The following is a 12,481-nucleotide window of genomic DNA, read 5'->3' on the forward strand; positions in this document are numbered from 1 at the left end:
CTACAGATCACGTTACATGTGTTTTGCACGTTTCATCATTCATTTCTTTCCATGTGAAAGCTTTTTGCTCTTCTGACTGCCACAATTTCCTTTCCCTCTTCAGAAATAGAGAGATGTATGGCTGGTTACTCTCAAAATTGATTTCAAAATCTGAGCTGAAATGTTTTTCTGCTAATTTTAGAATATTTATAGTCTTTTTAACATTATGTAACATTATATTAAGACAAAAATGGGATACTTGTCCATATAACTTCTTGCTGTGCTCCCTGGAGCTGGCCTTTAGTCAGATAAATATGGACAAATTTTTCTTAAAACATTGCCCGTCCTTTTTTTTTTTTTTTTTTTTTTTTTTTTTTTTTTTTTTTTTTTTTGTCTATATGTGAGTGTTTTCAGCTAAATGACCTGTCGGCTAAGTGTATTATTGGCTAAATATGAGTGTTGAGTAACTGTCCATGTTGTTACGAACCCATGCTGTATATATATATATATATATATATATATGTTGTGCGATTTTAAATTCACTTAGTTTGAAATCAAGTTTTTCTAATACTTGTACAATAGCTGCTTGTACAATAGCTTTCTAATACTTGTACAATAGATAATAATAATTTTACTAAAGAAATATTGATTATATGATCTAATATTAATTTTAGTATGTAAAGAGAGTGAACCCATAGGTATTAAGTTTAATTCCGTAAATTGTTTTAAAATAACTTGAATGTAAATTGTTAAAAATGTTTTATGGGGACTTGAATTAAATCATGAATAACAAATTTCAATTGGAAAAAGAAATTAAATTAAAAGGGTTCATGCATTCACATATGCAGGTATACCTAATGTGTATTAATGTGTATGCCCACACAGGTTTTATTTGATTAAGTATTATGCTTTTAACAGTTATTTTACTTTTAGTCTATTGCAGATTAAACCTGGTGCAGGAAAAAGGCTTTCCTTGCCTCATGCCAGCATAAGTTGGGTGGAAATTCATGGTGATGGTATAGTCAGAATCAAAAGAGTTGGAGATTGTGGCCATATTGCACCAGATAAAGTAACTGATTAAATAACCAGATAAAATTCTGTAATTGGTTAAGCCTTTGCTTAGTTGTTTTATGATCCATGTTAAATTTTGTATCATGTTTATTCTGTAACTTTTGCTATAATTAAATACATAAAAATTTATATATTCTGTTTTACTTGGTGTGTAAACTAATTGCAGAATATTGAAATTTTCTTGCATTTCTTTGATTCTTTCACACAGCAGTTAATGTAATTTATGTTAATGTTAATTATGCTGCTTATCAGGAATTTTATGTTTTTTCTTTTATGACAGAATATATACACAAATTTAAAAATCATGGCATATTTAAGGTAAAAAGGTTACTAAGAACTATAATTTTTATAGTTCTTGGTAACCTGTTTAGGACCGTGATCACACAATTCTCCCTTTAGGGCCCATAGTATCATATATGTGATCAGCTATTCCGAGTCTTAAGTCCCATGATCACACTAGTGTGATTTAAAATCGGAATGTTTCATTTAAGTTCTTAAAAAACACTAGATTGGGGTTGAAGTTTATTATGTTTTTTAATAATGTTCCGTAGAGCTTTGACCATCAAAGAGCCATTTTGGTTTCGCTATTTTGGCTGGATCAGAAGAATTTCAACTTATAATTTATTAATTTGCAACATTTACATTTTGTTACATTCCATTTCCTAATATTTTATCTATATTTTGAATACCCATATGTAAGTTTATAAAAATGTTTGCCTTTTATGTACTTTGTTGGGAGGGATTGACATGTCAATTTTTATATTCATTAAAAAGCTGCTTAACTATCACCAGGTAGATAACTAGATGCTAATATGCAAGTAATTTCATTATATTTTGTTTGAACATACCAAAGTTTTGCTAATGTGTCCAAATTTTTAAAGTGTCCTTTTTTTTTCCCCCCCTGACAGTGTATATCAGGGGTGACTAAACTTCAAGACAATAGGAACTGCATGATAGATTTTAATTCCCAAGAAAATAAACTTTCTAACTTTTATACTGGGAAACTAGGTGTTTTTTTTTTTTCTTCAGGTAGAGAAACCGAGAATTTTGTTCCAATTTCCTTTATACCTCTCTGTTTATAATTATTGTTATGTTATTTTAGTTGAAGTAAAATGAATCAGTAGCATAGTCATTGGTTTACGATTACATAAAAAATGTTATTTGAGTAAATTACAAATCATTATTTAAAAGAAAATTGAGTGTTTTTTTTTTTTTTTTTTTTTTTTTTTTTTTTTTTTTTTTTTTTTTTTTTTTACTCATGATCAGTCTTTTAGAAAGGATAAATTAATTGATACACACCAATGCACGCTGCAGAAAAACTGTTATTCAAGAAAGCGTATTTATTTAAAAATAAGGCATTAACTTGTTTAGGCTTTTGCTTAAAAAGTAATTTTGTTTCTCCATAGAATTAATATAAGGACCAACATACTGGGATCATTTAAATCTTTGCATCCTAACCTGAGGAGTAGTTAAACATCTTTCCCCAAAACTTTGGAATAACTACTTTTACTGATGCTCAGTGTAGAAGAATTCACCAAGAAAGAAAAAAATTGCAATTTCAATGGTGTTTAAATAATTAGTATTTCAGTGTGGCATCCAATGGAATCTGTCAGAATTTTTTAGTAATCACTACACTGCATTATTGAAAATTCTCGAACTATCTCTTGAATCATATGGATAATTTTGAACAGAGATAACAAAGTTCCTGCGCGTTATTGAAAATTCTCAAATCATCCCAATAATTTTGGACCTAGATAACAAAGTTCATGTGCAGCATTGAAAATTCTTGAAAGTGTCTCTTGAATTGTCTTGATAATTTTGAACACAGATAATGAAATTCATGTGCATCATTGAAAATTCTCAAAACCACATCTTGAATCGTTAGGATAATTCTGGACGTACATAACCTATTGCTAATAAATCATGGTTCATGCCAGGCTATATATAAATGTTACGTTCTAGCACATATTCCATCAGCCTACCAGCCGAACTCTTCAGCCTAGCTGTTTTATTTTTAGCTCTTTTTAAAAATACATGGCAAATCAAAACTAATGTTGCAGAGAGAAAACATACTTGTCACTAACGTAAGGAATTTATTTCGCAAACACAGATATACCATGAACATATAACTCTTTATATTTCCATGGACATGCACAGATGTTCAATATGGAGGACTTTTGTAGCATGGCAGACATCTGTACAATATTTTAGTTCCTAAGTTCTTGCCAAAGAGGTGTACAGATCCACCATATTCCAATTGTTAGACCTATAACTGTGGTCAAATGACTTACCATCTGATCTTAAATTTCAAAGTAAAATAACTCAGAAGAAAGTTTAAAATAAATTATTGTCAATGATTACATGGTATAACTTTCCATTGGGTTACGTAACCTGTTTACAGAGAATAAATCTCAAATGTAGTCTGTAGGCAGAGGATACTGTAGAAAATTAAAGATCAGACTACAAGGAATTTTCTCTTGCTTTTAGCACACTTGGTGCATATTCGAGAGGTCCAGATTGGAGTCTCAGCAAGGGCATTGTTCATTTTTCACATCTCCTGCATCAAACAAACCTGATGTCTCCACAGTGGTGCCCGAACTGAAAGGGTGGTGGATGATGATTCTTCACCACCAGGATTTGGCGACTGGGTCCCGTAATCCCCAATCGCCCTTTAAAAGGGAGAGTGTATAAGGTATTTTCTCCCTGCTTTCTGCATGCCTTCATGGTGTGACAGTAGCACACTCGGTGCACGTTCGAGAAGTCCAGAGGCATTGCACATTTTTAACAACTTCTGTTTCCAAAAAGTCCTATTCACTCTACAAGACTTTAAAAATAAACATTTACAGGAGCAAAATTTCACATTATTGCCTAAAATTTATAGTAATCAAGCAGTGGGTCATTGTTCAACTCTTTGTTTTGTTACTAAGCTTTCATAAATGATGTGTCAGTTATACATGATCGAAAATTAGGAAGACGAAAAATATCAATGGATAAAAAGAAGTGTAAAGAGCTATTTCGACAGGTGCAGCTGCAGAGCTGGAGTACTAATAGGTGAAAAATTTTAGATATGCTGGGCAGCAAAATCCCTCTAACCTAGTGTTAGATAGAAAGGAAGATGGTCAACAAACAAGAAATCAAAAAATGTGAGAAAATATCACAAGCTAAAGAGATTCACTTATATCAATATGCCCATTTTGACAGAAACTTTGTTGAAGCGAGACGTTTGTGTTCTATTGATCCCTCATTTCTTGATGCAACGTTTATTGATATGAAGATTTGATGATTAAAGTGAAAAATCTATCTGGAATAACAATATTTCATGAATGAGAATTAAACATTTTCACTAAAATTTAAATCATTGACAAACCAGTGATTTTCCCCATGACTATAAATATTTCAGCATGCAAAACCATTGGTGAAATAAATTATGATCTGCCTAATATTGCCAAGGAATTATTATGAAAGATTGAGTTTCATGTAGAAAAACTGTTCATTCAACATATTATTGTGAATGTTTGCAACATTTTTTAAGCAATTGCGTAAAAACACTTGACTTGCTGAGATAGGAAATTAATTTTGAAGGAGTTCTGCATAAAATTAAGACAGTTCTCTTAACCAAGTAAGAAGCTGAATGTTCACTCCACCGAAAATAAAATCCTTGTAATATTCTTCCACATATTAAGCGAAGCAGGTTTCTTCAGCAGTTACTCCATGCCATTCTTGGACTGAATAAAAGTAGTATCCTACAATGAATAGCGAATCTTTCAGGTGGATCAGAACTAATGTGAACAATGGGATCACACAGGAATGTAAGCAGATAGTGCCTGAAGTAAAATTAACTTGAGAGAAAAATTATTAGGGAGAATAATTAAATATCTTATCATTGTGTTTCAGATTAAGTTCGTAATAGTGTATTCCGATGACCATTACCTATTCAAAAGTAACATAACCAGAAATGGAATTATTTGTAATTTTAAGTATTTGTTGCTCTGACAATAAGCCAGCTCTGGACAGCTTGAAATCTAACAAATTTTAATATACATAATATAATATCTGAAATTAGCTATTAATAAAGAAACGTGGCACTGCATGATTTCTATTTCAAATTCCATTTGTATTAAAAATTTAAACTATATTTATTCAAAACAAGTCCCATTTCAGATGGCAAAGGACCATGAGTAGCTCGCGAGCCGCAGTTTGGCCATGTGTAGTATATATAAATAACATTTTTATTAAAACCATTTTCTTTAAAATTAACATTTCTTTCTTTTAAATATTATGGAAATTTTATTACAGTATATTCAAATACAAGCAGTGATAATAAACTGTAAATTTCTTTGTGCTTAATGGCAGTAATGAAATTATGCTTTTGGAGTGTGCATGACTGAGGGTTTTGTGGTTTCTAAGGTTGTATTTTCTTATTTTTACCTCCAGCATCAAACACTATATGATAAGAACATCTTTCTCCTTACCTTTCCTTGAAGAAATGCACAGGATACATGGAATTATTTGCCAATTTTTCACACGGAAAATTTTATTTATAGCTGTTTACAATTTGTTTGCTTAGAGAATGACATTGATTGTATTTTCTTTCATTACCACAGTTCAAAACAAAAAATTTGCAAAGCAGCAAGAAAAATAAAAAAGCAGCACTCGGTTGTGGCCCAGCAACATGAACCTGTAACAGGAGAAGCACTTCTTTCTCCTTTGGCCATTCCTGATCAGTTAAATATAATTGTGTTTCGCCTGTAAAATGTGAGAATAATTAAGAATTTACTGAGTATTTAAAAATAAAAACAGTCGTATGTAGGCTGTTTCTCGGGTCAGTCATGTGACTTTTCAACGAAAATAAGTATCATCACTGTGTTAAAACTGCTGATAGTTTTTTGAAATACAGATTGTTGACAAAAGTGAGCAACAAGAGCAATGCTAGGGTGTTTGGTACTGGCCTGTGAGTTCAATAAAGAAACCTTATTACTTTTTTCTTAGTCTCCATCCTGACTTTTGCGTCCATATCATTTTTCAAATAAGGGGATGTTTCTACCAAATGTTATCACCATGTATTATTTAAAAAAGAAACAATCAAATATAAAAAAATGTATGGAAAAACTCTATTGGGAATCAAATAGAAGCGGTTTTTAAATATTTTGTACTTTTTCTGTAATGCAAAGAAAGTGAGTTAAAAAGTCAAAGTTTGTGATTTTGCTATTGAATTTTATGGGACATAAATGTGCAGAAAGCAGTTTTTAATTAAATAGACAAAAAAAAAAAAAAATGTTGTGTTAGCAAAAATTAGTCTAAGAGCAGATTAGTAAACTGCTGGCTCAGTCAGAGCATGAAAAACTTTGTAACACATCCTCTGTGCAATGGTAAAATCTAAATCCTTTCAGATTTTCTTTTTGGGAGTACGGGTATACTATAAAAAAGTTTAGGGGATAGTGTTAGTGATGTAGTTGTATATTTAAATTAATTTTTAAATACTAATTTTGATTTCAATAATGCTCATTCAATGGTTGACATCAATGAGTAAAATTAAAACTGAAAACAAATTGTTTTTAGAAAATGGTAATTTATCAGATAAGGTTAAGTGAAGCATCCATAAGGTTGAGTTTTTAATTTATCCTAATCAAAGACATTTCTGATTCACTCATAATTGATTCTCAACTTCCAATATCTTTTTTAAACCATCTTCAAAAAGACTGCATTCATGAGAACATTTTTATAAATATTTATTATTAGTGCTTGGCAAATTATGAAGGAAATAAAAATTATTATTGTGCATTTCTCCTTGAAGTGTTCAGTTAATGAAGTGTATGCAGCATCCAGAAGCCTATAAAATGCATTATTTGTAAATTTATCTTCAGATTTGTCATGATATTTCTATTGGAACTGCTATATTATTGTTCTTTGCTGAATTTCAACTGCAGGTTCTTAATTGAAATTTTTATTGCCATTACCATCAATTCCCGAGTTACCATAGCTGTATAACTTTTTAACCTGTCTAAAAAAGTGAAGTTTTTGTGGGAAAATGGAATAGATGGAAAAATTTGTATTTTTTTCAATGCAGACTTAATTTACATAGCCAAATGAATATCTTTACTAATTTAAATTGCCTAAAAATAAAAATAGGTTGCTTACTGTATTTCTCTGTTAATTATAATAGAGGTTATGGACAAGTAAATTAATAATTAGATTCGTATATTTCCTTTGTAATGAAAATCTATTGCACAAAAATCCAGTTGGATTTACTACAGGCAGAGACACAGTGATGGCGATTAAAAAAATTACTGATATTATTAAGGAAAATAAACAAATCTCTGTAGAACTGTAGGCACTATAAATAAAATCCCAGTAAAAACCCATAGCCAAAAATCAGAACTTTACATGCATATCCATTGGCCATATTTCCATTAACAAAATGCATATTGCATATGCCTTGTAAAAACCAGTAAAAAAAAAAAAGCATGTACACCTATACAGGCACCCATACGTCAAATCCTGTAAAAACCACTACACAAAAATCCACAGACCAATAGAGGTATCTCTTGGGAAAATCGCTGGACAAAACAGTAAACAAAAACCCATAAACGGAACCAATAGCATTATACCATAGTGGAATATCCATACATAGAAACGTACATAGAACAGGTATATATATATACAAAATCCCTATAAAAAACAATACACAAAAATAGAACTGTAAATCAAATTTCTATAAAAACATAAACCAGCAGAAGTACATAATTAGCACTGATGAAATGTACAGAACTAAATGGCGGAGAAAGCATGTAAAGTAATTTTAAATAAAACTCAATGAGAATAAATACAAATTTTATAATATCTAGAAGCCTACGAGCCCCTGTCCTTCTTAATGCACGTCAATATCTATAAACATATTAGAAAATATTTATAAATTCTCTTTACAAAATTTTAAACTACCTTTATATAATTCTGAAAATAAAATGAATAGAAAGATAATAACCAAAGTCATGATTCAAAACCATCGAATGATATATGTACATATATATATGTAAGAAAAATAAGGAATATGCAAAAGATTAAATTAGCAGCGTAAAATTAATTTTCCTTCTCTATCCTAAAAACGGTAATCTTTCTGCACTGCATCATTTCGAGATTAATTCATGTCATATGACTCTTACATAATTTGATGTTGTAAAAGAAACTGAAACTCAAACAGCCAATAATAATTTTACAGCAGTATTAACTATCAAATACGAGTAAAAATGCATCAAGAACCAAAATTAACTCTGTCTGAATTAAGATTTCACCCTTAACATAACACTTTTGCTTTTTACGCTTTGGCCTAGCTGGATTGCAGTCTGTCTGCTCCTTGTTTCTTACTACACATTTATCAAAAATGTTAATTTTTGGAATAGGCATAAATAATATGCCAACTTGTTTGTGGCTGCAACATATTTGCTGAAAGAAAAGTTGAATTAAATCTACCTAGACTGCCAAATTTCTTATTCATTGTGGATTGGAGTTTCAACATCTCTAAGCCATCAAAATTCTTGCTGTTCATTACGGATTCAGCTGCTTGTATTCGACTACAAAATCTATTACACATATATATAATATCATTTCATTTGATGATTGCGAATCATTACTTTGACTGTCTATATATTATTGATTTCATTATAAATATATACATATAGTACTGTACCTCACTGCATATATTTGTATTTCAGTTCTTTAATTGGGAAATTAAACAATTGTATTTAATCACATCAGCTTGTTTAACAATTTGATACCTAATGAGAAATGTATTGCCAAAGGATGGTATTTTCTAGCATCTGCTTAAATTTTAAGTTACCTACAATGCACTAAACCAAATTAAAAAACAAAACTAGAAGAAACCCAAATTTTCAGGAAGAGAAACATTATTAACAAGCAAGCAAAAAGAATACGGGACTTGCAAATTAGAAACTTAACATAACAGTTCAAATTTAGTATAGTTGCTATCCCCTTAAAGCTCGCTTACCAATGATAGTAACACCCTGCAACTTATTATGACACGCATACACGTAGATGTTTTGCATGGAAGAAAGGATGAATCCTAGAATATAATGTAGTTAAGAAATAATAATATACAAACACTGTGTCGACCCCTTATTACAATACTTTGAATGTTAATGGTATCTATCAAAAGATAAATGAAACAGGAAGATGACATATGATAAACTTAATAATACCCAAAATACAATAAATTATATTGTAACAAAATGAATTTTAAAAAATTTACAAGTTTCAACAAATACCAATTCTCAACGCACAGTTCGGGAATTAAGGAAATATATCATAGCGTATAATGTTTTATTCCGTATCTCACTTTTAGTGCTATATAATCTTCCACAGATTTTATATCAATAAAATCTATAACATAATGGGTATTTTAGTTATGTATTATGTAGTTCTTGACGTAAAAAAGATCAACGTTCATACTGTAAAAATTCCATCTATGTGAATAAGTATGAATGCACTCATATACACATAATTATACTAAATAACTAATTTAATGAAACTAAATTCCTATAGAAAAATGGGGAAAGTGTAGAATCGTCCACTGCTTGGCGTGTTTTCAAGAATTGCACATAATCGGTATCCATGTACACATCGACCTATTTTCACTTAAAAAAAAAATCCCAGAATTGCACAAAAATGCCATTGTGCACTCCTTTATTCGTGTACACATCGACCTATTTTCACTTAAAAAGTCAAAAGAAAATTGACAAAAATCCAATTCCTTTTACTTTTGTAAAAAGTGCCAAATAAATAAGTGGGCGAATCTGCACTTTACCCGAAAAAATATATAAAAATACCATTTACCTATATATATTAATAATTTATTATTACACAAGGTTTTTCATATATCATCTCAAAGGAACATAAATTTAATTAAAACGATGCATTATTGGAATAAATTTGAGTCAGTGTTTTAGGTGTAAGTTATTTAGATTTCTATTGTAGAAAGAATACTTTAGAAAATGTATAGAAATATTATTTTGAACCCTAAAAATTCTAAATAGTAAAATTTAAAGTACTGAAAAGGTAGCTATTGCTTTTGACAGTAGATTATATAATATAAAAATACCTCATGCTGAGCATTTTCTGAAATTACAATGCCAAATGAAATTTATATAGTGCAGTATTTAGCAATAACTTTTTGTAAACAAATGTAGCTATATTCACTTAATTGTAATGACAGTAATTTTAACTGCATTTGTATAAGGCTGTACAGAAGATTTATTTATATGGGTTTTCATCCGCAGAGAACAACCGGATTCTCTGTGGAAGTGCTTCCGAAAATAATGTTTAAATATTACTCTAACTATATTTGAAAGCAATGCTATAACAGTGCCCTTATAAGACTCAAGATCCGAAAAGCTTTGGTTTTAATTGTGTCGTAAAAACTTTCAATTACTTCTGCAAAATTCATACCCACGTAAAAATTACTACACCGAAGTCAATTGATTATACAGCAAAAAATGTTCCTAAAACAATCAACTCCACAATTCAAGATACTTCCAGTTTCCTGTAGCCTGACAAAACTACGAGTGATTTTTTTAAGTCCTGTTATTTAATTATTGTCCTGACAAATGCGCCATTATCAGAGGTGGTCATTTAAGAAAATAACCACTATATGAGGTTTCAACTTAATGTAATTTTTTTCAAATAAATAATTCACTTTTTATACTCCCAAGACTAGTACATTTAATATTACATAAATCTTATTCACAAATCTATTTCTATTTCAAAAGCAATTTATAAAAAACACATTTGAAATTTTCTTCCTCAAACTAATAATAATGAAAATTAAAGTATGCATAAAAATTATTATATGTGTTTTAACAAAATAGCACAAAATATTTAATGTAAAAATGTGGTTCTAGTCTCATACTTGTAAAGAAAAATAGACCAAAAAGAAAAAACAATGTAAGCTACTATGATCATCTAAATTTTCACATAATTTTTGTAGTGGAAAAAAGATTCCTTAAGCTTGTATGTCTTGTCTACCCCATTCAATAAGTAATAAACACATTAAATATTTCAGTGTTTATTTCATTAATAAAACTTACCGTTTTTGCTCACGAAATATAATTAGTACATTTTTTAAAACATAAAAAAACATTCTTTTTGCTCGGCCACATCACATTAGTCGAAAAATTGAAAATTGAATCATGCAAGATCATTTTTAAGTAAGGTATGCTCAAATTTATTAGTACATAATATTCAAATGATAAAGCATCTACATGAACAAGCTTTAAAAAAGTATTTCTAAACTGTATTCAAAAAAATAAATGTTCCAAAATACAGTTTCAGTAGAATGCAAAAACTATATTTCTGCATCTGCACACTGAACCAAATTATCACTTTTCAGTCTTTAAGCACATTGTTTTTGAGGTTAATAGTAAAGACGGAAAATCAATTTCACGCTCAGAAACTCCATTTCACAGCTAGTCAGTTATCAGCAACGTTCTCTCAAACATTAGACACGATTACACGTGCTTGGCTTTATTGTATATTCATAGTCAGTGCTGGTACTTTATTATTTATTACTAATTTCTAAACAGTAAATCCTAGTAAATAATATATTGCATTACTACAACCACGAAGAAAATAGCACCACCATCGCAGAACAATAACAAGAGCGGCGCCATATTGCTTGTTTGGGAAACTTCTGAGAGTGGGGGAGGGAGGGGAATTTTTGTCCTCACGTCAGCGCTAACAGGGAGAAAAGTTTTGCGATTGTGAATGAACTTGTTCGCGTTAAAGAGATGTTGGTTGATACCGGTGTTTATTTGTAATATCAGAAATGTAAGTGCTCATGTATGTGTATTCAGAGAACCAACTCGTAGCAAAAACCACCTCCCTAAGACGACCGCCTCTGAAAAAGACCAGTATTTCTGAAAACATAAGTATACTTTGGTATTGAATATTCCCTCTGTAAGGCGACCATTAACAAAGAAAATTCTGCAAGTGTGTCTGGTCGCCTTAGATTCATTCTGTAGATGCAATCTCCCTAAGACGATCACCTCTCTAAGGCGACCAGTTGCAAAGATGAATTTTTATTTGCGGCTGGTCGCCTTAGAGAGACCTCGTTGTGGGTGGTGTATATGATTGCTGTTATTGTTTCCGAAAAAAAAATTAAACCAAATAAATAAGCACATTTAGTAAAAACCCTCTCTAAAACGACGACCTGCGTTTCCAGGTTAATCTGATGGTCTTAAAGAGATCATGTGTAACGTGTATACGAGCAAGTTTCCCTTAGAAAGTCCTCCACGAAGGCATTCCTTCTCTTAGGCAGATAGCCCTCGAGGCTTTGCCATAATCACACACACACACTTAAAGAGATCATATTTTCATTCTGTTAATTTTATAACGTCAGATAAAAAAATAGCATAAACCCATA

At 30.5% G+C, this 12,481-nt stretch overlaps 1 protein-coding gene across 2 annotated transcripts in view; it reads left to right on the plus strand.

Moving 5' to 3' along the window:
* Positions 1–1,179, plus strand: part of LOC146993096 (serine/threonine-protein phosphatase Pgam5, mitochondrial-like) — a 76,905-nt gene extending 75,726 nt beyond the window's left edge. For both annotated transcript variants that reach the window (XM_085806976.1, XM_085806977.1), the window contains one exon: positions 913–1,179. In XM_085806976.1, the coding sequence (XP_085663102.1) occupies positions 913–1,060 (148 nt within the window). In that variant the 3' untranslated portion in view covers positions 1,061–1,179. The remainder of the gene's footprint in view (positions 1–912) is intronic.
* The last annotated feature ends 11,302 nt before the right edge of the window (positions 1,180–12,481 follow it).

This window comes from Stegodyphus dumicola, chromosome X1 (genome assembly GCF_044657685.1).
Source record: "Stegodyphus dumicola isolate Sdum_Otavi_A_Nest chromosome X1, ASM4465768v1".
Lineage (NCBI taxonomy): Eukaryota > Metazoa > Arthropoda > Arachnida > Araneae > Eresidae > Stegodyphus > Stegodyphus dumicola.